Below are 24,557 nucleotides of genomic sequence, written 5' to 3' on the forward strand. Positions count from 1 at the left end.
AAACTTAGCTTACCATTTTAGTTTTAAATTATAAGCTTGGAAAAAATGCTTTTATTTATTCGGTATTTTAAAGAAATTTTTGGAACTTGAGAGTTTTATGCATCCGGCTTTTGTGATTAAAAAATTATTTTTAATAAATATTTTATGGATGACAAAATAAAGAAGAATTCCAATGAAATGTTAATTAAATTTTTTAATACATTACTAGCAACCCTGCTTATAGATCGATTTAACACTTTTTGTTGACATTCGGTTATAAAATTTATTACCTGTGATCTTTTCCCGATTTCACTAGATTTGCTAAAGTCCAAAAAAATACTAGTTGTAATCGAAAAAGTTCAAGTCTTTAAGAATTGTACCTTAAAGACCCGTTTAAAATAAAAACCGACTTAAAAAAAAACAGTTTTGAGAAAAAGGCGTTTAAAGACGGTGCGCTTAACCCAGCTAGCCTCCAGCGCACAAGTTCTCAAGACTGTATCTCCAAAACTATTACTCGGATCAACTTAGAAAATTTGGACCAAATTCTAGAGGTRTTGTARWATTTAATAAGACAATATTCAATTTCAATTTAAATTTTTTGAAACCCGTAAAACTATGTAACGCTTTAAACTACCGCTTTTCGTTTCTCTACATATGTACGTTCGAGCTAAAGAGCGCAACAAAAGTTTTCTTAGTCAAATAAAAAAAGCAAATTCGATTTAAACAAAATATTTATTTTCCTTCTGTGTTTATTTTTATCGCTATACATATACTATTTTTTTTATTTACACTATTAAATTTTTCATATTATATTATCATGAAATGTTAAATTGAAAAATACTTGCACGAACTTAAATATTTTTGAATTGGAATTACATAATTATCTCTTAAATCATAAACATAGTTTTGTTTATACTTACGTTATATAAAATATTATATACATATATTCTATACCTACTTACCTACATTGCCTTACACATTATATATATTGAGCGTGTATACTTAATTAAAATTTATCTAAGGTATAAAATTAATATTAATATGATTGCCTTAGAGTTACGAGTATTTGAATTTGAATCGAACTGTTTCGGGTATCATTCGCGTGAGTTTGAAACGAATGTRTAGTAAACTTTACTATTGTATATTTGAGGTGTATGTGGTATTTCTTTTTCTAAATATATGTAAATGTCAATATATGTGGATTTATGAGATAAATATGTGCCGATGTATATTTGTATAGGACGCGTAAACAAGAGTTTCGAAACCTGTGCTTTGTTTATGCTATTGACACTGACAACGTTAAGTGTAAATATATATAAAACAAATATTATATGCATATATARAATACATATATTAATTTTCGACTTTTGTAAATATTGAGATTTYTAGTTATGTCTTTTTAAAGTAAAAAGAAAAATGCTTATATATTGTATATCGTCACCCAAATTCAAAATTACGTATCATCAAAAAACTGGAAATCGTTGTCAAATGTAATAACCAATAAATAACCATTTTATAACGAAAACTCTAATTTTGTTTCAATATTAGTGGTTTCTATTATATCGTTTTCCTTCGCCATCTTATGAAAAGTGATGTTACGTTATTTTACATTTTAGGTGACGATAAATACATATTTTACACCAACTGTACATAGTTCAAGTCACTTGACGTGCGAAGGACGAAAAGAGTGCAGTCTGGARCTTGCAGCTCTCCGTATTCACTTGACGTGAAAACCCCTAATTTGCCATCTATTATTTACAAAATTGTCCAGGCTGCTTCCGCTGGTATATTCTTTGGTACTTACATATATGAAGTTTTGTATATGTGATGTATTTCTATCTAAGATTGCATCCAGAGTTCAGGTACAATACGGAGTAGATGATTGCAAATAGCTATAGAGTAGTTGCAATTGTTAAGTAATCGGTACGAGGTCTCTTAGTAGAGGTAGGTTGTACTGGATTATAGATTTTGTTTTGAGTACTCGGGAAATGCGCGATTCAGTGACGAATTCACCAAGATCCCATAAAGGAAAGGTATTTTGGATGTCATGATCTGTTTTGTGTATGTGGGTATAAGGGAGGAAGCGCGATAGTCGCGTAAGAGTACATGAGTGACGAAGGATATATTAATTTTCACGTTTTGTTTAGAGTAATCGTACAGTCGAAAAATCACCCGTTTGATTATTGAGGTCGTTTAGTATCCATAAAGGTAAGGAAACATAGGCACAAAGATGGCAGAACCCATTTGACGTTCTTGTGGCATATGAGTCTTCATATGTTTCTTCAGATGATCGCGACGTCCGAATTTCTTACCGCAAGCGGAACACGGATAAGGTCGCAGTCCGGTATGTATCCGCTTGTGGCGTGTTAGCTCTTCATTGCGCGTAAATGTTTTACCACAAGATTCTACGTCACATTTGAAGGGACGCTCTCCTAAAAAAATCGAAAGTAAAGGTATGAARGTCAGATATATATTTTCGGAGCGATTTATAATAGTTATAAATATCTACAAGCTTTTACAAAAATAAAACATGTTTTGATCTAGTTTACTTTACTTCATGCTAAACTTACCGGTATGTATACGTATATGCCCCTTCAGTTGTCCATTATTGGARAAAGCCACATCACAGTGTGGACACTTAAATTTTTTTGGACGTTGTTTTCTCGCATTGATGGCTTTGAGATGCGCCTCTTCGGCCATAATGCGTACATATTCCTGCTCCACTAGGCCGAGCCCGTATGGGTCCATACCCGCGTAGCYGGGAGCTGTTGCAGCGGCAGCAATAGCTACCGCGGCACTAGTACTGGTGGGTATATTGGTTGATGATAGCGCAGAGGTGAGATGGTTGGAAGCACTAAAAGTGGGCGCTGCACTCCATATGGTGGCGGGAGTCGGTACAATTGTTGGCATAACACTGTGTGGCAACAAGTGCAATGGATTCTGATGGTGCACATCAAATTTTTGTCTGGTATCGGGAAAATGTAGCGAAGGCATAGTATGGCGACGAGGAAGTTGCATTCCATAGACATGATCAGTAGGTGGACGGGTGGCTATGTTTGGGAATTGACTGGATTCGCTCATAAAAGCATTTCCTTCGGCAGTGCGTTGCTCATGCTCCAAGGATTCGTTGTCTTCGCTGAGTTGACTGAAATTACTTTGACTGGAAGCGCATTCAGATGTTCGGCTTGTATGCATATCATCATCATCGGCCACTTCGAGCTCCTCGTCGTCCGAATCAGATTGATCCACATCTGTTGTGACATCCTCGACTTTCAGAAATTCCACCTTAATGTTGGCTTCAGGCGTTGCAGTTGGTATTGGTGTGCTTTTACCACTGACGGAGAGATTTTCAGGTTCAGAGGAGTTGTTCGCCTCCTCGCCAATGACGACAACGCGTTCATCTTGAGGATGAGCTGGAGCCTGATCATGTTCTTGTACAGCTGCTGATGGTGTTGTAAGTTGAGTCGTATCCCAGGGACGGAAAAGACGAGAATAAGTATGTGGTGGATATGGAATTTTAAGTGAAGACATATTTCTTTCGATTTAAATTTGCACACAGTTTCTATTTAGTCTCACTTTTTGTAAATTTTGTTAAACTAAAGGTTCGTAATTGACATATTCACGAAACGCGCAACGTAAAGGMAGAAAATTACACCAAAAAACAATTAAAATRATTGCGAARTAGCCTGTAGCGGCGCGGCGGGTAAGTGCGTACACTATGAAGACTATACAAAAACTGACTATTTTGCAGCCACAGCCGCAACATTTATGTACTGACGCAGCRAAGGATCTACGAAATGTACAATTTTGTTTCTCTTTTTATCTACCTTCTACCTTCTATTACTTTCATTACACAGATAATCACAACTACTTGTGCAAGAATACAAACACAAAGCGAAAAACACACATACACACATACGCGGCGCTTTTATACTCCTCCCTTAAACGCGCATCTCCATTGAATTCATTCATGAACAAGAGCAAAACCCTGTGGTTTTGTCGTTTGCCTATAACTTGCCTTGACTTGCCTTCGATCGGTGTGAGTGGCAGGAGTTGCAAGGACCGCATGGCTGCCAGTTTGCCTGTCTGTCTGTTTAACTGGTCGTTGGCTGCATGCCCTCTGTCAATTCGCAGACAAGCGTGCACGCACACTGCCACATAGGGACAAACCAATAATAAGTGCCAAATGTCGGGGATGATTTTTTCAGCAATGGCTGCTGCGCTCCTTCCTGCTTTTAGCTGCTTCGACTTGGAGTTGCTTTCACGCTTTGCGAAATAAAATTTATTACTTTGCTCTACACTTATACATACATATATATCTACACATATATGTATGTATCTGCTTTATAATTTTCACATTGTTGTTGGTGTATACTTTTGTGTATTGGTATATCGTCGTAATTATATTTAGCTGCAAGCATCGAAAAGTCAATGCGTCGCTTTGCAGCCACATTTTAAGCAACGTTCTTTTTTGTGACTTTTTCGATTATGAATTTTACGCTTTCCCACCGACAAACCCTCTACTGGATGCGCAATTTTTGTAAGAAAGTTATCAGCCTCCGTTCCAACCTACCCCCACCCCTTGCACATAGCTACAGTCACCGCAACAGCATATCGCGCGCCTCATGAACTCTCCCCTTGTAACGGTTTTGTTGAGTGCTTTGAAGTTTTGCTWTTGTTATTGTTGTTGCTTGCGATAGCGATTTCACATTTTAAGCATGTTTCTGCCATTTGGTGTAGCAGTTGTTGTTGTATGTATGCATGTAAAGCGTTACATTTCTGGAGTGGGATGTGCATATTAAGCGCGCCCTCTGATTTTGCGGGCATGTCGCAACTTATGGTGCCGCGCTAAAATGCTGGGGAACGGTTCAGTGGATTCCATTTTGCGTTATTCACATAATCATCAACATTAAATCCAATCATGCTTATTGCTGAGGCCTGAGTTTTCCGTTCAATTTCCTGTTTAAGCTAAAAACTTTCATATTTTGACCTTAAAGAAAGTGTAACCAAGTTCACAATAATGTGATTATATCAAATTCGGATTATAAATAATATTGCATTTGCGAGGTAGATCCACTGCCTAATAAGACCCTAAGATATTGAATATGATGACCTCCACACCTGTAATTCTTTTAGTCAAATCTTCATATGCTGTGARAATGGATAAAATTATACTGTGATCACGTCAACTTTTCATACCACATAACTGTTATGGTGGAAACAACTAAAATGCGTTACCCCCTTAAAAAATGCTCCAGAAGTATTAAATTTCTCTACCAAAATGGAGGAAGAAGCTTCATAGAAACATTTGGAGAATGGATCCAACACCTCTTATCTTTAGATGAAATGATATACTTAAGAACTACTTTACCAATTTCAACCAATTTGGCGGCGGTTGTTATTCAAACATTCCTATAATATATACAAAATGGGCGAAATCGGACACAACCACGCAYATCTCCATATTCCATCTGATTCTTTCACTATGAATATAGAAATCAAATTCCTATGAAGTAGTGTCCTTAAACTATTTAATTTTATTCTCAAAATTTTTCAAAATCCGTCTATAACTTTTCAAGGACTCAGACATCAAATATCTGGACATAGTGCAATTGAATGATTTATTTTACCGCCCATATCGGTTCTATTATTGAAACTCGAGAATAATATTTTTGTGATGACAGCATACCCTTGTGGTTTCCTTCTTCTTCCACGTGGTTTTTCTAACGTAGTTTAGGTTTTGCCTTCTTCAGAGTGGAACTTTCGTTTCTACCCACTCCCAAGGGAATTGCGCTCAGAGAACTTTCCGCACTTGCTTGAACTTCCACACATAGCCCCATACTCCTAAACCGTACCCAATACCMAATAAAAATTTTTTCGAACTTTCGGTTGACTTCTAAACGTCAATATGTAAAAAATTCCAATGGAATTCAGAAATATTATCCTTCTAATAAYAGTGTATCTTCTTTTAAAGTAATAAGAATTTACCAAGCATTTTATTCCGATCGAACAGTTTGTATGACAGCTATATGCTTTGGTGGTCCGATATCGCCGGTTCCTACAAATGAGCAGTTTGTTGAGGAGAAAGGAACTTGTGCAAAACTTCAGATCGATATTTTAAGAGCTGAAGGGCTGGTTCGCTTATATACATACAGACAGACGGACATGGCTAAATTGACACAGATCGTCACACTGATGATTTAGACATATATTTTATAGGGCAGAGGCGCCNTTCGCTTATATACATACAGACAGACGGACATGGCTAAATTGACACAGATCGTCACACTGATGATTTAGACATATATTTTATAGGGCAGAGGCGCCCTTTCCTTCTAACTGTTTCAAATGTCGTGGTAAACTTAATATTATAACAATATACCTTGTTCAAGGTAAAGTTATTGTATATATAAAAGTCAGTGCGACGAGCCAAATTGATTTCCTAAAGGATCGTCCTACTCATCATGGACTTGATAACTGAACCCCATCTGGTATCGCAAAGGACCAAACTGACCTATGCATGTCTTATTGGCTTACCAGATAAACCTAACCTAAAATTATCAACAAAACTTGTTGCGGACTTTTTTTTATCAATCATRCTATTGTTATATTCTTAAATAGGATTCAGTTCGAAGCAGTGATATAACATTTTACTTAGAATTAACATGTTATGAAGAAGGTGTTTTAGAAAACCGTATAAAAAATTAGCAATKGCCTAGTTTCTTGGTGAAACCCCATATCTCCGAAAACAAATTGTTACCAAATTTTCTGCAGAAGTTAGCTTGACATGTTATTGTCACAGTTTTAAACTAGACTATTTCGCACCATGATCTCACCTATTTTTTCATATAAGTATGTGAATTTTTGTCCATATACGTTATAAAATGACGTTAAAATAGTCAAGTTTGTTTCTGTTAAATATAAAATTGTCAAAATTTGAAATTATTTACCTTCCGTTGCAACTTGGTGGATTACTGCCGAAATTAGCTGTTCCGTACTCATTTTATTATGAATCTTTTTTGACATCAAAAAATACTTCTATGGCTTTGCTAGTTTTATAATTTTCAATAAATTAGCTTATGTCTATCTATAAGTTTTCTTGAGTATTTATCAAGGTTAACCATAAAAGTTAAGCAGCCGTTGCTTGAAAGCTTTGGATTCCATGGAAATTTCTAGAAAACAAAAGAATATAGGTTAAAATAGGATTTATACAGACCATTGCCATTTTATTCTACTGATCTTTTAGATCAAATAACAAAATTATGTTAAAAATTACATTCATTTTGCAAAGCGATAATAATCTGAGTAACTAAAAAATTTGATTTGTGTACATTTAATTTTGGCACGATTTGAATATGCTATGAGCCACAAACTGCATAGTTTTTTCAAGGTCTCTGATGTCATAATGCTTCAGATTTTTAAATAAACAGCCATACATTTACATAAGATTGTGTTTCATTTATTTATTCCTTAAGTCGGAAGATATTATCCTTTCCATCTGTTTAAATAATATTGACGCCAGTTTAGTAGTAGAAATTACAACAACAAAATTACGTCAGAACAAGTTGGCAGGTAGTCACATAGTTGGGGTGATATCTTTTCAGCGATTTCCTCAATAGCCTTTTCTCGCATGTCTTATCTACCATTAAGGAGTTAATTCTCGTTTATTTTCGGCGGTTTCTAAGAATTGAAGAGATTACTATATCCTCTATTTTCAAGTAATCTCCAACTAAATGTGACCTTGTGTTTTTAACATTCATAAATAAGTGTTAAAGTAAAAGAGAAAATTCATAAAGTATTTAAACAATTTCAGATTTCAGATTTTTCCCCATTTCTTGGTGTCAGGAGGGCAGCTGTTGTTCTTTACTTACATATACATATTTTATTCTCATTGGTTTACATGATCTTTTGGATACCATTACTTTTAGCAAGGAAATGATTGCCGATTCGCAGGAGAAATTCGTCTTTATAGTATGATAATCGAAGTTAAACTAGTTTTACACGGAACTTTTCATTGCCCAGTCCAGTGTAAACAAAAGTAGCAAAGACTGCTGATTCGGTTAGCTGTTTTTGAAATAAATTTGTACTTTGGAGGCTAACTTCGAAGAGCGGAGAAMTTCTTTTATTACTGTGGCTTAATTTCTTGAAACAATTACTTTGGTCAAATACTCAACAAAGAATCGATTTTGCCGTATAGTGTGGTTATGTTCTAAAGGGCTTTAAATAGGATATCTATGTATAATCTATTCCGATACTTTTTTAGTTGGTTATCTTACGAAATTTTAAATATTCAACTCGTCACTTTTCAACTACATGTAAAAAAAAAAAAAAAATTAATGCTATCCAGTTGAACCAGACACCACACAAAAGTACTGTACCAAATGAACTAGTGTAATACCCACTATATATTTATTATWTATTATCTGAAAAATTTATTTTTACAAGTCCGGTTTTTTTTAACCTTAGTTCATATTTATTGCGAAGGTTTTGATTCGGCCATAGGTACATACATATGTATATTGATTAATAAATTGGAAGCCAATTTTCTCCCTTATACGATCCTTTTTCGAATTGCATTCTATATTTGTAGATTACCAAAATCTATGCAAAACATGAATTTTCCAAACGCTTAAGTATTCTTACGTGTAAACCAATATCAAAATATTTTTCCATTGATAAATTGTAACCCTTTCCACATATTCATATTTTCGCTATAATAGCTTAGGCCAACTTGGACAACCAATAAAGGCTRTAATGGATAGAATACTAATTGCTGATAATCTGTGGGTATTTGCAACGTAAAGTGTTACTTTCTCTTATAGCAGCCGCAGATTTAACAATAGCGTAAATCCGTCTTCCAAAATATTTTAAGAACGCTTTGCAGAGTAGACTTTAACAAAGAAATCCGCTAATTACGCAAGCCATGTAGGCAATTAAGAGGTATCTTCTTATTTTCTTTGGTATATGTACGTAGATATTACAGAATTTAGTACTCGCAGGCGTATTTAATGTCGGAAAATGCCTAGATGCAATTTTCAAATGAAAACCTACTTCGGGGGTGTGATTATTTAAAGGCCTTTACCTGAAGGGTGCATCACAGTATTAGAAACAAATTCTTGTTCTAAGAAAGTGGTTACCGAACAAATAAACTTGTACTAGTTATACTTTCGCTTTAGAGATTTCGTAAATGAATGGAATTTTTCTTAAATAAGCGGAATATAAACTAAARCACGAATAGAACGTAGAGAATTGAGAAAAATATTCCAGTTGTTCCAGCAATTTGGCGACACTTCCGTTATAARCTTGCGCTCCAATTTAGAAGCCCTTGGTTTCAATCAATGTGCAATGCAGAGTTAATGAGATGTCCAACTCATCTCTCATTGGAAGTGAGAGAACAATCGYTAAACGTTAAAACCTCCTGAACTCGATCAGCTGATCATTTTAACGTTTAGGAATTGGAAAAGAGGGGCGACCAGATTAAAATCCCGCCAAATTATTATTCGAATGGAGACATTTTTACTTTTTTTCTCTCCATTTTTATCGACCGTTAGTTTGAAGAATAGCGAATTAAAAACAGCCCACAGCTTGAGAGATGTAAGTATATTATTAAATAAATTTGCACTTATTTAATACTTTTTAACTTTATTTTACAGACAAAWTGCCGAAAACAACAAGCAGRAGAAAGTGTGTTGCTGGCTGCAACAAGGGAAGACGAATTTTTCAAAATTTTCCAAACAGTGGAACGGATCTCAAACAGTGAGTATTAAAAAAAAAAAACGTTAAATAGTGCAAAAAATGATAAGCATATTTATGTGCGGAAAGAGAATAGGATTTTAAAATTGGATGAAAAAGAACAAGAGAATAGGAGTTTAAAGGCGCAGTTGGTCCAAATGGCATCTGAATTAAAAAGATGTAGGGAAATGTTAAGAAGTACAATAGTTCTTTTACGGAAAAGTTAGATCCTCAAGAAAAGTTTGCTCATAACACTAAAATCTTTATAAGCTGATTAGCGTATATTAAGTCTGCCTTTAGCCATGTAGACTGTCTTTCTGTATATACATACATATGTACGCGAACTAGTCTCTCATTTTTTAAGATATCAATCTAAAAATTTTGACATGCCTCTTTTATCCCCAAAAGCTGCTCATTTGTGAGAATCGGCGATATCGGACCACTATAGGATATAGATTCAATACAAACTGATCGATCAAAAGTAAGTTCTTATATTGAAAACTTTTTTATTTACCAAGATGTTTACAAAGTTTGATATACATACATACATAGATTATTGTCCARAGSAAGACCACAATCGTTGAGATCGGACTTTATACGAGTACAAACTGTATTATCGAAATCCAAGATAAAGATATTTTAGTACTTTYTGTGAATTAAGAAAGGCACCAGTTTCGTATTCTCCATTTTTTATGAAAATGACCTGAATTGAAATTTAATGTTATTTCGTACATACTATATGTATATATGTACGTACAGTAAATATAGAATTGAGTGCACACAAAATGGAGAAGAATATAAATAAAATAAAGTATTTAAGAAAACTCGSCTTTCCGGTCTATAAAATTAGCAAAAAATAATCAAGGTGTCARATATGTGTTACAATTTGTTATTGATATGGTACCTCGGCCGAGCCTATAAACTTTGAAGGCCTGGACTGGGAAGCGCGCTGCCAACGTTAACCGCACTTTTGCGTGAAACATAAATCAAATTAGTTGTTGAGGCAGTTGGTTTCATTTTATTTCACTTTTTTTTATCGAATGAATGGTTTTCGGACTGATTCATCGTAAATGACAAAGAAAAAATGAAATTCAATGTGTAGCACTTGGAATTTAGTACAATAGATATGACATGGGCGGCTCTTGGGGTTGTCATAGTTGTAAACGCGCATCTGTGAATACATACAAACAAAATCAAAGCGCACAGACAAATTTATATAAAATATATGTACGTATGTACATATATATTTATGTATGGATACACATTGGTATATAGTACATTTGAGCTAAGAGACAGTCAAATGGTACATCAACAAAAGAAACACAAAGGACATAGGACACAGGACAAGCCAACGCGGCCGCGTGCGCCGTTGACAATGCGCTAAAGCGGTGATATTGATAGTGACTCGCGCGCCGCTTTCTRCGAAGATAATAAGTAGCACTTATGGACCTGCACATACACAGTCACCTATGTACGCTGATGGCTAAGTACGTACTCGTATCCGTCCAAAAGGTATCGATTAATTTATGTTGCACTCAACTCGTGGCAACATAAACCAAGCATGCGGTAGCAATGGTGGCTTCCTCCACTTTATACGCGAACTACGCAGCGAAGGGGATGATTTGTAAATCAGAATGGCAGATACATTTGGCCATRGAAGTGTGCTTGTGCGTGTGTATGAGTGAGGATGTCGCTGTACGTCACTTTGTGGTCGCTGTGATTGTTCGTAACTTAGGTTTCTAACACAGTATCATAGCACAATGCTATTTATTGGAAATACGATTCAAAATCGAATAAGCAACCCCTCGAATATTTTTCCACATACGAGGTGTGTTCAAAAAGTATCGCGAATTTTGTGTTTTTCCAAAAMCTATTTATTTATTCATGAATATCTATTTTATCCCCTTCAAAGTAATCCCCATGAGATATTATACACTTGTGCCCACGGTTTTTCCAAACTTCGAAGCACGTCAYAAAATCATTTTTATACTCTCGCAACAAAGTTGCTAAAGAGAGTATTATAGTTTTGTTCACATAACGGTTGTTTGTAAGTCCTAAAACTAAAAGAGTCAGATATAGGGTTATATATACCAAAGTGATCAGGGTGACGAGTAGAGTTGAAATCCGGATGTCTGTCTGTCCGTCCGTCCGTCTGTCCGTCTGTCCGTGCAAGCTGTAACTTGAGTAAAAATTGAGATATCATGATGAAACTTGGTACAAGTATTTCTTGGCTCCATAAGAAGGTTAAGTTCGAAGATGGGCAAAATCGGCCCACTGCCACGCCCACAAAATGGCGGAAACCGAAAACCTAAAAAATGTCATAACTAAGCCGTAAATAAAGATATTAAAATGAAATTTGGCACAAAGGATCGCACTAGGGAGGGGCATATTTGGACATCATTTTTTTGGAAAAGTGGGCGTGGCGTGGCGTGATAATATTGAAAATGGGCGTGGCGTCGCCCACTTATGGACCAAAAACCATATCTCAGGGAGTACTCAACCGATTTCAATGAAATTCGGTATATAATATTTTCTTAACACCGTGATGACATGTACGAAATATGGGTGAAATCGGTTCACAACCACTCCTGAAATCTCGATTATCACTTTATCATGCGAGAGTATAAAATGTTCGGTGACACCCGAACTTAGCACTTCCTTACTTGTTTTTTTGTATCTTCTTCAGCTCCTCCTTCGGTGCCGTCTTTATCTCGTCAAGAGAAGCGTAACGTCGTCTTATCCCTCTTCAGTTTAGGGAACAAGAAAAAGTCACAGAGGGCCAGATCTGTGGAATACGTGGCTGCGGCATCATTAGTGTGTTGTTTTTGGCAGGGGCGTTATCGTGGTGCAAAACTTTTCTCACATCTTCTCGGCCTTCTGAGAACATTTTGTACCACCGATAAACGTTGCTTCGGTCCAAGGTAGCTTCTCTGTATGCCGCAGTCAACATTCGGAATGCATCCGCGCACTTAATTTCGTTTTTCACACAAAATTTGATACAGGTTCTTTGATCCATTTTTTTTTTTTTTGAATAGGTAAAAATCGAAGACGATTCAAGACACGTGCAAGCAAACATTCAAAATGGCCGCGCTTGTCGGCATAAGTGAGAGACATGAGTACCAACATAACGCCACAAAAAATTCGAAATTCTAATATACGTAATCCGTGAAAATTCAAAATTCGCTATACTTTTTGAACACACCTCGTATCTCTTACTTTTGACTTGTGCCTATAAAAGCTGCTTTCTTTAGTAGTTTAGGATGCTTCAATAGTAAATATCTTTTAGYGTACATATGTGTCTTTATAATTTGTATTTTTAGTTTAGTCGTGCTTAGATGCTTATAAGCAAATATAATACGTTTTAAAGATCWCAATCTAGGAGCTTGTATTTTCCCATGCAAACAAGTAACTATTTCAGACAAATCTCTGCTGCAATACYATAAGCAACCAAATGAGGCCATTACACAAAATCATATTGTAAATTATGTGTACTATTTAGCCGGCTTAAACCATTATCTATTACTGAACCTATATTCTGACAAAAAAGCATCCGGAAATTGTGATTAAATTCCTCGGGTAAATTATCTTTCAAAAATGGTATTACTGTCCCTAATTAATATGAAAAATATGACCGCAATCTCTTAACCAGTGGTTTTACAGTGCCTGCTTAAGTCGGTACACCAGAACAAAGAACTATGTATTTCTAACTAAARTTTATGTGTCGAATCGTTACGAATKGTGGAAAAGGGTTACGGTGATTCAGTTTTATCAAAAACACAAGTATACGCTTATTACAAAGCCTTCAAAGACGGTCGAGAGATCGTTGAGGACATGCCTCGTTCTGAACGACYTTCGACCTCTTCAAGRATATKATGCCTGAAAATCGTGAGGCAAGTTTCAGAAAGATTGTAAGAAAGCTCGACATCTCTCAAGAGTCCATTCGAATGATAAAACAAGTCAACAGTCATCGGAATAGAACCCGTTTTCAATCGATCGAAGAGATTAAGCAAAATTTGCTGAAGGAGCTGAAGGCCATTACAGAAAGTGCTTATGAATAGTGTTTCGAGGACTAGAAAAATCATTAGCATATACGTATTATATCTGGTTGAGACTTTAAAGGCAACAAAATAAATAGTAACGAAGAAACAAATGTCTTGCATTTTATTTACAATATCCGGGTACTTTTTGACAGATAAACCAAAGAGATAAATGAAGTTTGTTTTTAGAAATCAATTATTGTTTCGAAATATTTGTCTAGATATATTTATGTAATTCGTTTTGGACTAGAGATAAATGGGAAAAAGGGGAGGCCCAACCTAAAAGACTTACAATATTAGCTAAGCTTTAATCACATATTTTTCTGGTCCACGTAATCACCAAGAATTTTCAAATTATTCTTCTATTCGTTCTGATTCAATTTCGATTTCCTGTTAAGATAGTGGTTTTGACTTGGCTTCTTCTTTATTTTAAAGAATATTTTTATATTTGCCAAAACGTCTAGCGTGATAACTTGAACGGATATAAATTTAGTACACTCTAATAATTACATAGAGCAAACTGTAATTTAGTATCCACACAGTCTTCTACCCTGCCTTTCAAAAGTATTTGAAAAAGTATTACTGTCAAAGATGTCTCCTTTCCTCCATGAAAATAATACAATACCAACGCACCAATTCGGGTTTCGTCAAAAACATAGCACGATAGAGCAAGTAAATAGAATTACTAACGAAATAAGAAAGGCATTTGGGCGCAGAGAGTACTGTTCCGCTATATTTCTAGACGTAGCTGAGGCGTTTGATAAGGTATGGCATGAGGGCCTTTTATATAAGATTAAAAATATTCTACCTTCAGAATTGTATAAAATATTGGAGTCTTATTTAAAAAATATAAAATTTATGGTAAAAGTGGGGGCTGGTGTACCCCAGGACAGTGTTTTAGGCCCAACACTATATATCATGTATATACGGCTGATCTTACGTGGAGAAAACATATATCTAGGAAAATAACTTGCATGAAAATAAGAGCTGCAAATTTAAATTGGCTATTAAATAAAAACTCCAAACTTAGCCTAGACAACAAAGTGCTTTTATATAATGCGGTCATAGAGCCGATTTAGATGTATGGCATTCAACTGTGCGGTACGACCTGTGTAACTAATATTGATATATTACAAAGATTTCAATCAAAAATGCTCAGAACAATCACGTGCTCACCATGGTACATGCGTAACGAAAATATCCATGAAGACCTTGGTATTTTTATGGTAAAGAAAGAAGTAGAAGACAGCAGAATTAAATATATGTATATCTAAACTCCGTGATCACCCAAATCCTTTGGCTAATGCTTTGGTACGGTCTTGCGATCAAGCACGCCTTAAAAGAAGAGATATGCCCGCGTACTAAGGAGCAAAGTATTACCAAAACAGCTCAATCACTTGCTTCAGCGTGTCCAGTTTTTAAATAGATTAAAGATTTTATAATTTGTTGTTAGGCTTTTAAAACAAAAAGCAGATTCAATAAATAAAAAGATATTGGGGAAAAATACTCAGTTGATTCGCGATACGAAGGCGATAATAAACAAATAAATAATGCGTATTAGTGAATTATAATACATTTTCCGTACTTATTGAAATTTTTTCCAATTTTAGTTTTCTTTAGTCAATTTTAGTTTTTTTCTCGTCCCATGTTAGAATATTATATTAAATGATTTTTGCTCCAGATCCCTTTTTCCATTTTTTCTGAAATTTTCTTACCACGTGTCTTCTTCCTGCTTAATTTCAGTTGGGGTCATATGTCTCTTCTATGACATATGTATATAGTCATTACAAAAACATAATTGGGTAAGTATGATTTCTTAATCTTATTCCGGTTCTTGCGTCAATTGTGAGAAAATCCTCAGCGAGAAAAATTCTACGTTTTCTACTTAAGCGATTAGAATTTTTTTTTAGTTTCTTCTTGATGTCGTTGACATATTATTTCCTTTGGAACGCTTCAACGGCCTCAAATCCGATCAAAGCCATGTAATCCACTTCATTCTCCTACACAAAACATCAGCAAGCAGTCCAACCATTGATTTTGAATTTACTCAACTGACCGTTAAAATGTTGGCTTTGTATTTAGCATACGTCGCTTTTGTTTCGAATTTGACAACCTAAGTAGTGCCCTCACACATCTGGATCGGAAGTGTTAGTGCGGAATTTATGTCACCAGAAGTACTATATATGGCGTATTTTACCTGGATTTTATAAGCATGACTTTGTGTATGTATATACCATATTAATGTGAATATGTATGGGTGTGTGGATGTATGTGCCTATAGCTATATGTATTAAAAGAATATTTGATATTTGTGAAAARTAGATTAATCCATGTTATTTGCATTTGAAAGTGGCGGCCAATAACACACATCGGCACAGTGGGACAAGGTAAATGTTATTATAAATATAATTACTATTTTTAAAAATAAAACCGGAACTTCGATTGCACTATACGGGTTTTTTRTTGTATAAAGAAGAAGGGTATAAGAATATACATATTTATCTTGATTTTGAATGATCAGTTTGAATGGTAGCTCTATGCTATAGCGATACGATCTGAACAATTTGGCTAATGACCTGTGTGAAATAAACAAGTATTCCATAAAGGTACTTGAGTTTGATCAAACACTTTGTATGGGTCGACCGGACCGCTAAATGAGCGAAAGGAGAAAAAATGATGTGAACAAAAGGTACACACGAACAACACTCGACTCAGCTGATATACATATAATATATAAATTTTATAGGGTCTGTGACGTTTTCTTCTTTTAAATTTCGTAGAGAATTTATATACTATATACACTCGTGGCCACGCAAACCTTACCACTCAAAATTTTGTGCATATTTGACAACACTTTATAGCGGTATTTTTTGCGGTATAGAAATTTTTTATTTAGAAATRAGTAAAAACGAAACACATTCAACTATAGACAAAATCATTTGAAAGTTAGTGAGCTTTACAAAATGAGCTCTGACATGCGATGAAAAAATTATATTTTTAATTTTTTAAATTTAATTTCATTTACACTATATTTTACACTATATTATTTTATTTTATGAGCTTAAAATTGAGATCAAATATAGCATGATAAGATGCTAGCCAAAAAAATGAACTTCATAAGGTTTCTATGGTGGAAATTTAAATAAAGATAATAATTAATGCTCGATAACTGCCTTTAAAATGAATGTTTTATATGAAGGGGACTTTTTATCGAATGAAATTTTTTCATACGAAAAATTCGATGCACCCAAATTTCGATCGAAAGCGGTGAGCTTGGTGTTCTATTTTTATACTCTCGCAACAAAGTTGCTAAAGAGAGTATTAYAGTTTTGTTCACATAACGGTGGTTTGTAAGTAATAAAACTAAAAGAGTTAGATATAGGGTTATATATACCAAAGTGATCAGGGTGACGAGTAGAGTTGAAATCCGGATGTCTGTCCGTCTGTGCGTGCAAGCAGTAACTTGAGTAAAAATTGAGATATCATGATGAAACTTGGTACACGTATTTCTTGGCTTCATAAGAAGATGGAAAAATCGGCTCACTGCCACGCCCAAAAAATGGCGAAACCCGAAAACCTATAAAGTGTCATAACTAAGCCATAAATAAAGGCATTAAAGTGAAAATTGGCACAAAAGATCGCATTAGGGAGTGGCATATTTGGACGTACTAAGTTTTTGTACATATATCGGAAACTACTATAGCTATGTAAACCAAACTCTATACAGTCGTTTCCTTCAGGCATTTCCATATACAGTTTAAAAACGGAAGAAATAGTATAATAACYACGCCYACCTCCCATACAAAGGTTATGTCGAAAATCACTAAAAGTGCGTTAACCGACTAACAAAAAAYGTCASAAACACTAAATTTTACGGAAGAAATGGCAGAAGGAAGCTGCACGTAGGCTGTTTTTTTAAATTGAAAATGGGCGTGGCGTCGTCCACTTATGGACAGAAAACCATATCTTTGGAAGTACTCAACCGATTTCAATGAAATTCGGTATATAATATTTTCTTAACACCCTGATGACATGTACGAAATATGGGTTAAATCGGTTCACAACCACGCCTTCTTCCAATATGACGCTATTTTGAATTCCATCTGATGCTTTCTCTGTATAATATATCCGTTAGGAACCAATGATGATAGCGGAATAAAACTTTACACAAATACGGTATTTGATGCGAGAGTATAAAATGTTTGGTGACACCCGAACTTAGCCCTTCCTTACTTGTTTAATTGTCAGTTTTGTTTCTATGTATACTAATGGCACAGGCATCATATATATTATATAAGAATGATTGTTAGAAATGATTCCACTTCTTTAGATAGGATGAGAAAATATATTAAATGGCCCGGTTAGGAAGGAGGACCATGCGATAGGTATCCAATTAAATACTCAATGCACTCATATCTTGACTTTCATATGACTGCAAGCAAAGTTTTATAGAAGAAAGCTTGACTTAGTGCAGAAAACATTAATGGGAGAAAATAAGAAGAGATTCATCTGTGTTGGAAATACCAAAAGGAGTGGGAACGAACGCCTTGTGCTCTCTGGAAGAAGTTAATCATCACCCGCATTTTGAATATCTTCATCAAAATTGCAGAATTTCAAGATTAGCGTTGTCCAAAAAGATATTTTTCGCAACGGACATACTTTTAATAATTTTTACTCTTCAAAACCTCTCTTTTTTGTGCACTCCTCTGCTCTGTGACACACGGTGAYCGTCTGTATTGAGATAGTTCTGATCTTAATCCATTAAATTTTATTCAATTTGGCAGATAACACGCTTTAAGGATTATGACAGATTTGCTTGCTCCCGTGTGTTCTATTGTCAACTACAAACTGTGCGCCAAAAGCGTTTTACATACAAACATATGTATACAATAGAATGTATGTTTTTTTTCAATTTTYGGGTTTTACTATGAATGTAACTACTTATTAGAACTATGAGTGCACGGGCCTCACGTCGATTTGCCAATGAATGCGAATGCTGGTATTTGGCACACCTTAATGTGTTTGTGTTGTTGGCTACCGTAATGCCTTAATCGCTCTGAATGAAGTTGGGCAAGCGTAAGTGGTTGTCACCATTGACAATTCAATATTCTCGGGTCGTTGACAATGACGAAAAGTCAAATGCAAATTGAAAATATAGAAGCAATTGCATTGGTTGTGAATGGTCAAGCCACATGCTGTTCAATACAGTGTGTGCAAGCATTTTTTGCTCAAACCCCATTCAAGCGCATGCTATTCACTCTTCCTACTACATACACCTACATCCATGCAAACCAATGTGCATACTCAGAAATGTTGCGTTTTTCGAAAGATTCGGTTGTTGCAAAAGCCTTTTCACACTTAGTCAGTGGCACAATAGCCGATTTCTTCACAATGCTTAGCCGAAGAGGCTATGTCGGCATTGTGACCCAGTCTAAGTATAACTGTTCCATATACACACATATATAGTATTTTAGGTTAGATGACAATTGCAACGGTAGGCACATCTGTGTCCTGATTCTCCGTGTAATCGGATGGGATGAATAAACCAGTGAGTGAATACTGAATGACTTGATGAAAAAAATTCGTTCATTTCTGAATTATTGAATTTTCGAATTTTCATATTTGTACGTTTGCCATTAGCACTCCTACGTAGCATGTGGTGACACCCACTGCGTTGTTGTTTCCTTCCTCGGGAAAGATGCATGAAATAGGCGATAAATCCTTTGCATTATTTCACAATGGAAAGTGCTGGTGATATTCATCATGGTGYAATGATTTTTGCAAACCTACAATACACACACAAACAATTGCATTCATATGTGAGACCCATCCTTGGGGCATGACTTTGAGTTTTGCCACGCGGTATCTAGGTCGCTCAGTCAAAACGAATATACTTTCATATTTGACTCTGCCAGTGGAAGAAGTTGTCTATATAATATTACCGCGAAATATTTCAAAATTTATTGTTCCACATAAAAGTGAAACAAAGTGCATTTGATTGTATTGTCACCTTCGCTTTTGATTGATCTGCCGCATTSACATCATTCCATTTCCATTTGAGTCATACATTCAAATGCACTTATTCAGTATAGTTCTGCCCCGTGCCGTTTTTATTATAGCTCGCCAAATGCACTACTCGAAAACTAAAATATTAAACACGTGAAATTTTCTATGAAAACTTTATATTTTTGTGCCTTTTTTGCTATGAAAAGTGAAAAGGAAATTAATGTAGAAATGATGGATGGGATTTTATTCATTACTGATTTGTGACCACAATGCGCAATTTTATCAATTTAGTTAGGGTTTTTTGGGGTTGTGTTAAAAAAGTATGTTGTACAAAATTTCTGATATGAGCTCAGGTAATGCGGTTCCATAATTATTTGTTTTTCATATATACCATACACTATATGTCCGGCAGTCAAACCGACTGCTTACGTACTATCATTTCATACTGTTGTCCGGGGTAAAATGGGGTATATGGGGTCTAGGGCGAGAAAAAAAACGCTTTCTCAATTTTATTACAATAACCCAAATATTTGCCGATATATGCGAAATAAAGTGACATGGAAGTTTGAAAACTTTCATATTCGGTATATGGGGGGTAAGAGAATTATTAACCCGATTAAGTCCATTGTTAGCACACAGATATACGACTATCACAAAAAGATTTTCTCTGAATTTAAACTATATATTTCAAACATTGACCGATAAGACCTGCGGCTTCGAAAAACACCGACAATATAATGTAAAGTTTTGAACTCGTTTAATTACACTCAAGTTAAATTTACCAAAATATGTGGTTCATGACATGGTGACGGAGCACTTCAACAAGCTCATGCGCGCTAAGATGGTCCCTAAAGTGCTCACTGACGACCAGAAATTGCGGCGAGTGGAAGTGTGCCAAGAAAATGTGAACATGTATGAAAGTGACAACCAATTTTTAAATAGCGTTATTACCGATGACGAGTCWTGGATTTTTTTGTTTCCTTGCATGAAAAGGTCAAAACATTTTGAGACGACAGAGGGGTACCAAGCAGCATCTACCTCGGTTCACAAGGCTATTCCGGAGAATGCTTTCCGAGGTGCCTTCAATGATTGGAACTCGCGTTGGCAGCGCTGCATCGAGCTTATTTTGAAAGTTTTTAAAGAATTGTCACGATTGGTTCAATAAATTTTTTAAATCGATTCAGTCCTATTACTTTCCGGACAAACCCTGTATGWAAGAATKTACATAACAGTAGCAACTTTATACTTTTGCTTGCTCTTTATATAATTTGAGAACCATCAGTACAGCAATAACTAAAAAAAGACTTACAGTGAATATTAAAAATATTCTATGATATTATGTACCCGAATATATTTATAAAACTCACAACTGAGTCCAAAATATTTAATTCTCAAATCAAACCACCAAACTGCGGCTGATAGTCAATTACTTGCGGTTGTCATCATTTCAAGCGAAATGTATCAATTGTGGTGTTAGCACAGTGTGCAGCATGTAAAGGAGACGTTTGAAAAATATTGCAGAAAATCGCTTATTGTTTTTCTGTTTCTTAAACAAGCACACATACATAAATGAAAAAATTTTCATTGCAAACAAAGGAACGAAATGACGCGGCGCACGTTTGATGTTTTCTTTTTTGACAACTCTGTCACACAATTGCTACACTCAGCAGCATTAGCCGCACTGTCAGAAGTTGCCGACTCTAGTGCGACAATTGACACCAGGAGGACAATTGAACGCCTGTAATGWACACTTGATACCTGTTGACACCTTCTGAATAAGAGAAGTTATCTTCTAATTAATAAAATCCTTAAAGAATTACCAATTTACGAATTTGATTTGTTAAAGGAATTCTGCGAAATATACATACATATTTATGTTCTCGTATGAATTGAGAATCTAATATAAATATGAACAATCGGAATCAAATGTTTGATGGGCAACTTTTTCATTCGACGAGATGTCCTTACGTATGAGTTATTATCTAAAACAAATGAAGAAATTATTCAGGACGAATCACATAAGCATATAGCTACCATACAAACTAACCGTTGGTATAAAGTTATTGTCAATAATTTTTCTACATGTGAAAGGTATTGTGTAACCGAAATTAAGAAACCAATTTTTGATTTTTTTTTGACTGTAAGTCATTGTACGGACAATATCGTGTAAGTTTCGAGCCTTCGAGGATAGTAATTTGAAAAATTTTTAATGTTTTTCTTCGAAAATTTTACTSCGTATTTTTAAAATATGTCAACTGAGCCATTTTTTTAAATTAAATTTTAAAATAATTTATTAAGTTTTTTTAATTCCCAAAACTCGTCTTTTTTGTAAAGTATCACATTATGTGTACCACATAAGTAAAAACATTATTGAAAGTCATAATGGCCCACCGAGATTTTCGGCGGGTGAAATATAGAAAGAAATCGTCTAATAAATCTTTGGAAATATTTCTATATAGCGAGTGGTCCAAGTAGAGGTATGTTTTTCAATTTTTTCGGCCTGATATTTGGAAYGACTTRACGCATTTTAAGTCAAGATCTTAAATTGAAAGCGTATAAAATACAGCTTGGGCAAGAACTGAAGCTGCTCGGCCCAAGCGATATCGCTTCGCTCTACGGGCTTTTGAAAAGTTCCAAGAAGATCCGACGTTTTCGAGCCAAATTTTTTTCAGCGAAGAGGCCCATTTCTAGCACAATAGGTATGTGAACATGCAAGATTGCAGCATTTGGGACGAAGAGCAACCTGAAGAGATTCAAGAGCTGCCATTTCATCCAGAAGAAACAACCATTTGGTTGTGGCCCTGTGTAATCATCGCAATCATTTCTTCAAAAAAGATGCCGTTGACATCGTAATCAGTCAATGGCGACCGTTATATCACTATGATAACAGACTATTTGATACCTGAAATCGAAGCGCATGATCGTGGCGATATTTGGTTTCAACAAGACGGCGCCACTTCCCACGTCTCGCATCAATAATGGATGTATTGAAACAATATTTCGTTAAGCATATAATTTCGCCAGTTACCATTGGACTCAACTGATAAACCAACTTAGAAGTAGCAACGGCCAACATTTGATAGAGAAATATTAATTATAAATTCAAATAAATGCYAAAGAATGTTCTTTCGAATGTTAATAAGCATTCCMTATTAAATTTGAAGTTTCTATGTTTTTTCTTTAAAAATGTAAGGAACTTCGAAGTGGATCACCTTTTCTCCAATCATTTACTTCTGGTTGTTCTCTAATATCTTGAAGTTAGACATCCCTATTTTTGAATATAAAAATCAAATACAAGTTTTTTACGCTCACTCATACTGTTTCACACAGGCAAGCATACAAAGATATTTAGTAGGAGTTAAATAAATTGTTTGAAATCGATATCAAAGTGACCGTGCAAATCTTGTTGACAACGACAATATGTCTGGCATGGTACAGGAAAGAAGTCCACAGACAAACATATATAATGTATATGTACTTATGTACTTATGTAACCGCATGCGTAATTTTTGACACACATTTTACTTACGGACACTAGCTATAGAGAAAATAGCCTGCCGGGATGCGTCCATAATAATTTATTTATATGTCGAAATGCGCATAGAAAAAGTCATAGAGGTGCCAAAGCGTTATTCGAAACACAAATTCCATACGCAGTGTAGTTATGGACATGCATCGATATCTTCAGGTAAGTGCGATCAATGCCGATCATATTGTATAAACGAAATGTCAGCGCACAGATGCTCAAAGCATTTCCAAAAGACTTCTTTGTGCGAGCGATGCGTATTGTCTGTCAATATGTATRTATGTATATAAAAAATTGAAGAATGCCACTCAAGAGTGTACTTYACTTAAGAAAGCAGAAACAGACGAACGGCGCAGGAGCATTGTGAATGGCAAGAGGGTGTTTGTGCAGCAGAATGAGGCAACGGCAATCCTTTTGAGATCTCAATAAAGGAACTTATTGTGGACAAATTTATAGTGATCGAGAGATCTTTTAAGTATGTACATAAATGTATGTTTGTGGGCAGCACCCCTCGGCGAGAGTATCTTTTGACTTTTAGCAGGAATCAATTTATTYTATGCGGAATAATCGTGTTGATGGTTACGTTCTCGCCCCTTTTTTCCACTGGTATTTCATTTTATTATTGTATGCGTCGCCTTATTGTCTAGGAGTTTCGCTATTTTATATTTGTGGTTGATATTCGGTACAATCGCATTCTGCTAAATACTCATCCTGGTTGTTGCAGTCGAAATTGTTACAAATCGTCGCCGAAAGCAAAGGTACTCCTGAGCAGCGCTAAATATTCATCCCCCCCGCGGCCGSATCCGGTAGTAACACATACGTACATACATACATACGTAAATAAATGCATATCTGTTAAGGATAAGGACATTTGGTTATCTAGTTTTCCACAAATGCTAAGGTGAAGAAGGGTGGAAGTAATTTTAATTTATGATGTCAATTTTGCATTGTGGTTTTGTCACCATGATTTTCATTGTAAACAGTTAGGTGGCAGAACTTGTTGGTTTTCGCTTTTAAGGCGTTTAAATGGCATTGGGAGGTAATCTAATGCAATAGTTGGTAGTTATTTTGATAGATACAAAAATACTCACTTAAGTGCAAATTTTATTCATCTTGATCGGAAACTGCCTATATAATTTTGGTTATGTGTATTGTGGGCCGATAGAACTTTAATCTCTTTGATAAATGTCAATTATTTGAAAGATTGATTGTAGTGATTGTCCATTAACTATTTCCAAAACCACTCCTACTGACGGACGGAATAATACTTTTTTATA

The 24,557-nt window shown here is 35.3% G+C and overlaps 1 protein-coding gene across 2 annotated transcripts; it reads right to left on the reverse strand.

Annotated features, from left to right (window-relative positions):
- Positions 1-1,541: 1,541 nt before the first annotated feature.
- On the reverse strand, positions 1,542-9,162 carry LOC108967588 (E3 SUMO-protein ligase EGR2). 2 transcript variants are annotated; one of them, XM_018931110.1, is made up of 4 exons: positions 9,062-9,162; positions 6,930-7,151; positions 2,550-3,422; positions 1,542-2,411 (listed from the first exon to the last, which is right to left on the reverse strand). In XM_018931110.1, exons 2-4 carry the CDS (start codon positions 7,003-7,005, stop codon positions 2,173-2,175), a joined length of 1,188 nt encoding a protein of 395 aa, XP_018786655.1. In that variant the 5' UTR covers positions 7,006-7,151; positions 9,062-9,162; the 3' UTR covers positions 1,542-2,172. The 2 variants fall into 2 exon arrangements, with proteins under 2 accessions (XP_018786655.1, XP_018786654.1); XM_018931109.1 differs by lacking the exons at positions 6,930-7,151; positions 9,062-9,162 and having other exon boundaries at positions 2,550-3,670.
- Between the last annotated feature and the right edge of the window lie 15,395 nt (positions 9,163-24,557).

Source organism: Bactrocera latifrons, unplaced genomic scaffold, assembly GCF_001853355.1.
Source record: "Bactrocera latifrons isolate USDA-ARS-PBARC rearing strain unplaced genomic scaffold, ASM185335v1 scaffold_191, whole genome shotgun sequence".
NCBI lineage: Eukaryota > Metazoa > Arthropoda > Insecta > Diptera > Tephritidae > Bactrocera > Bactrocera latifrons.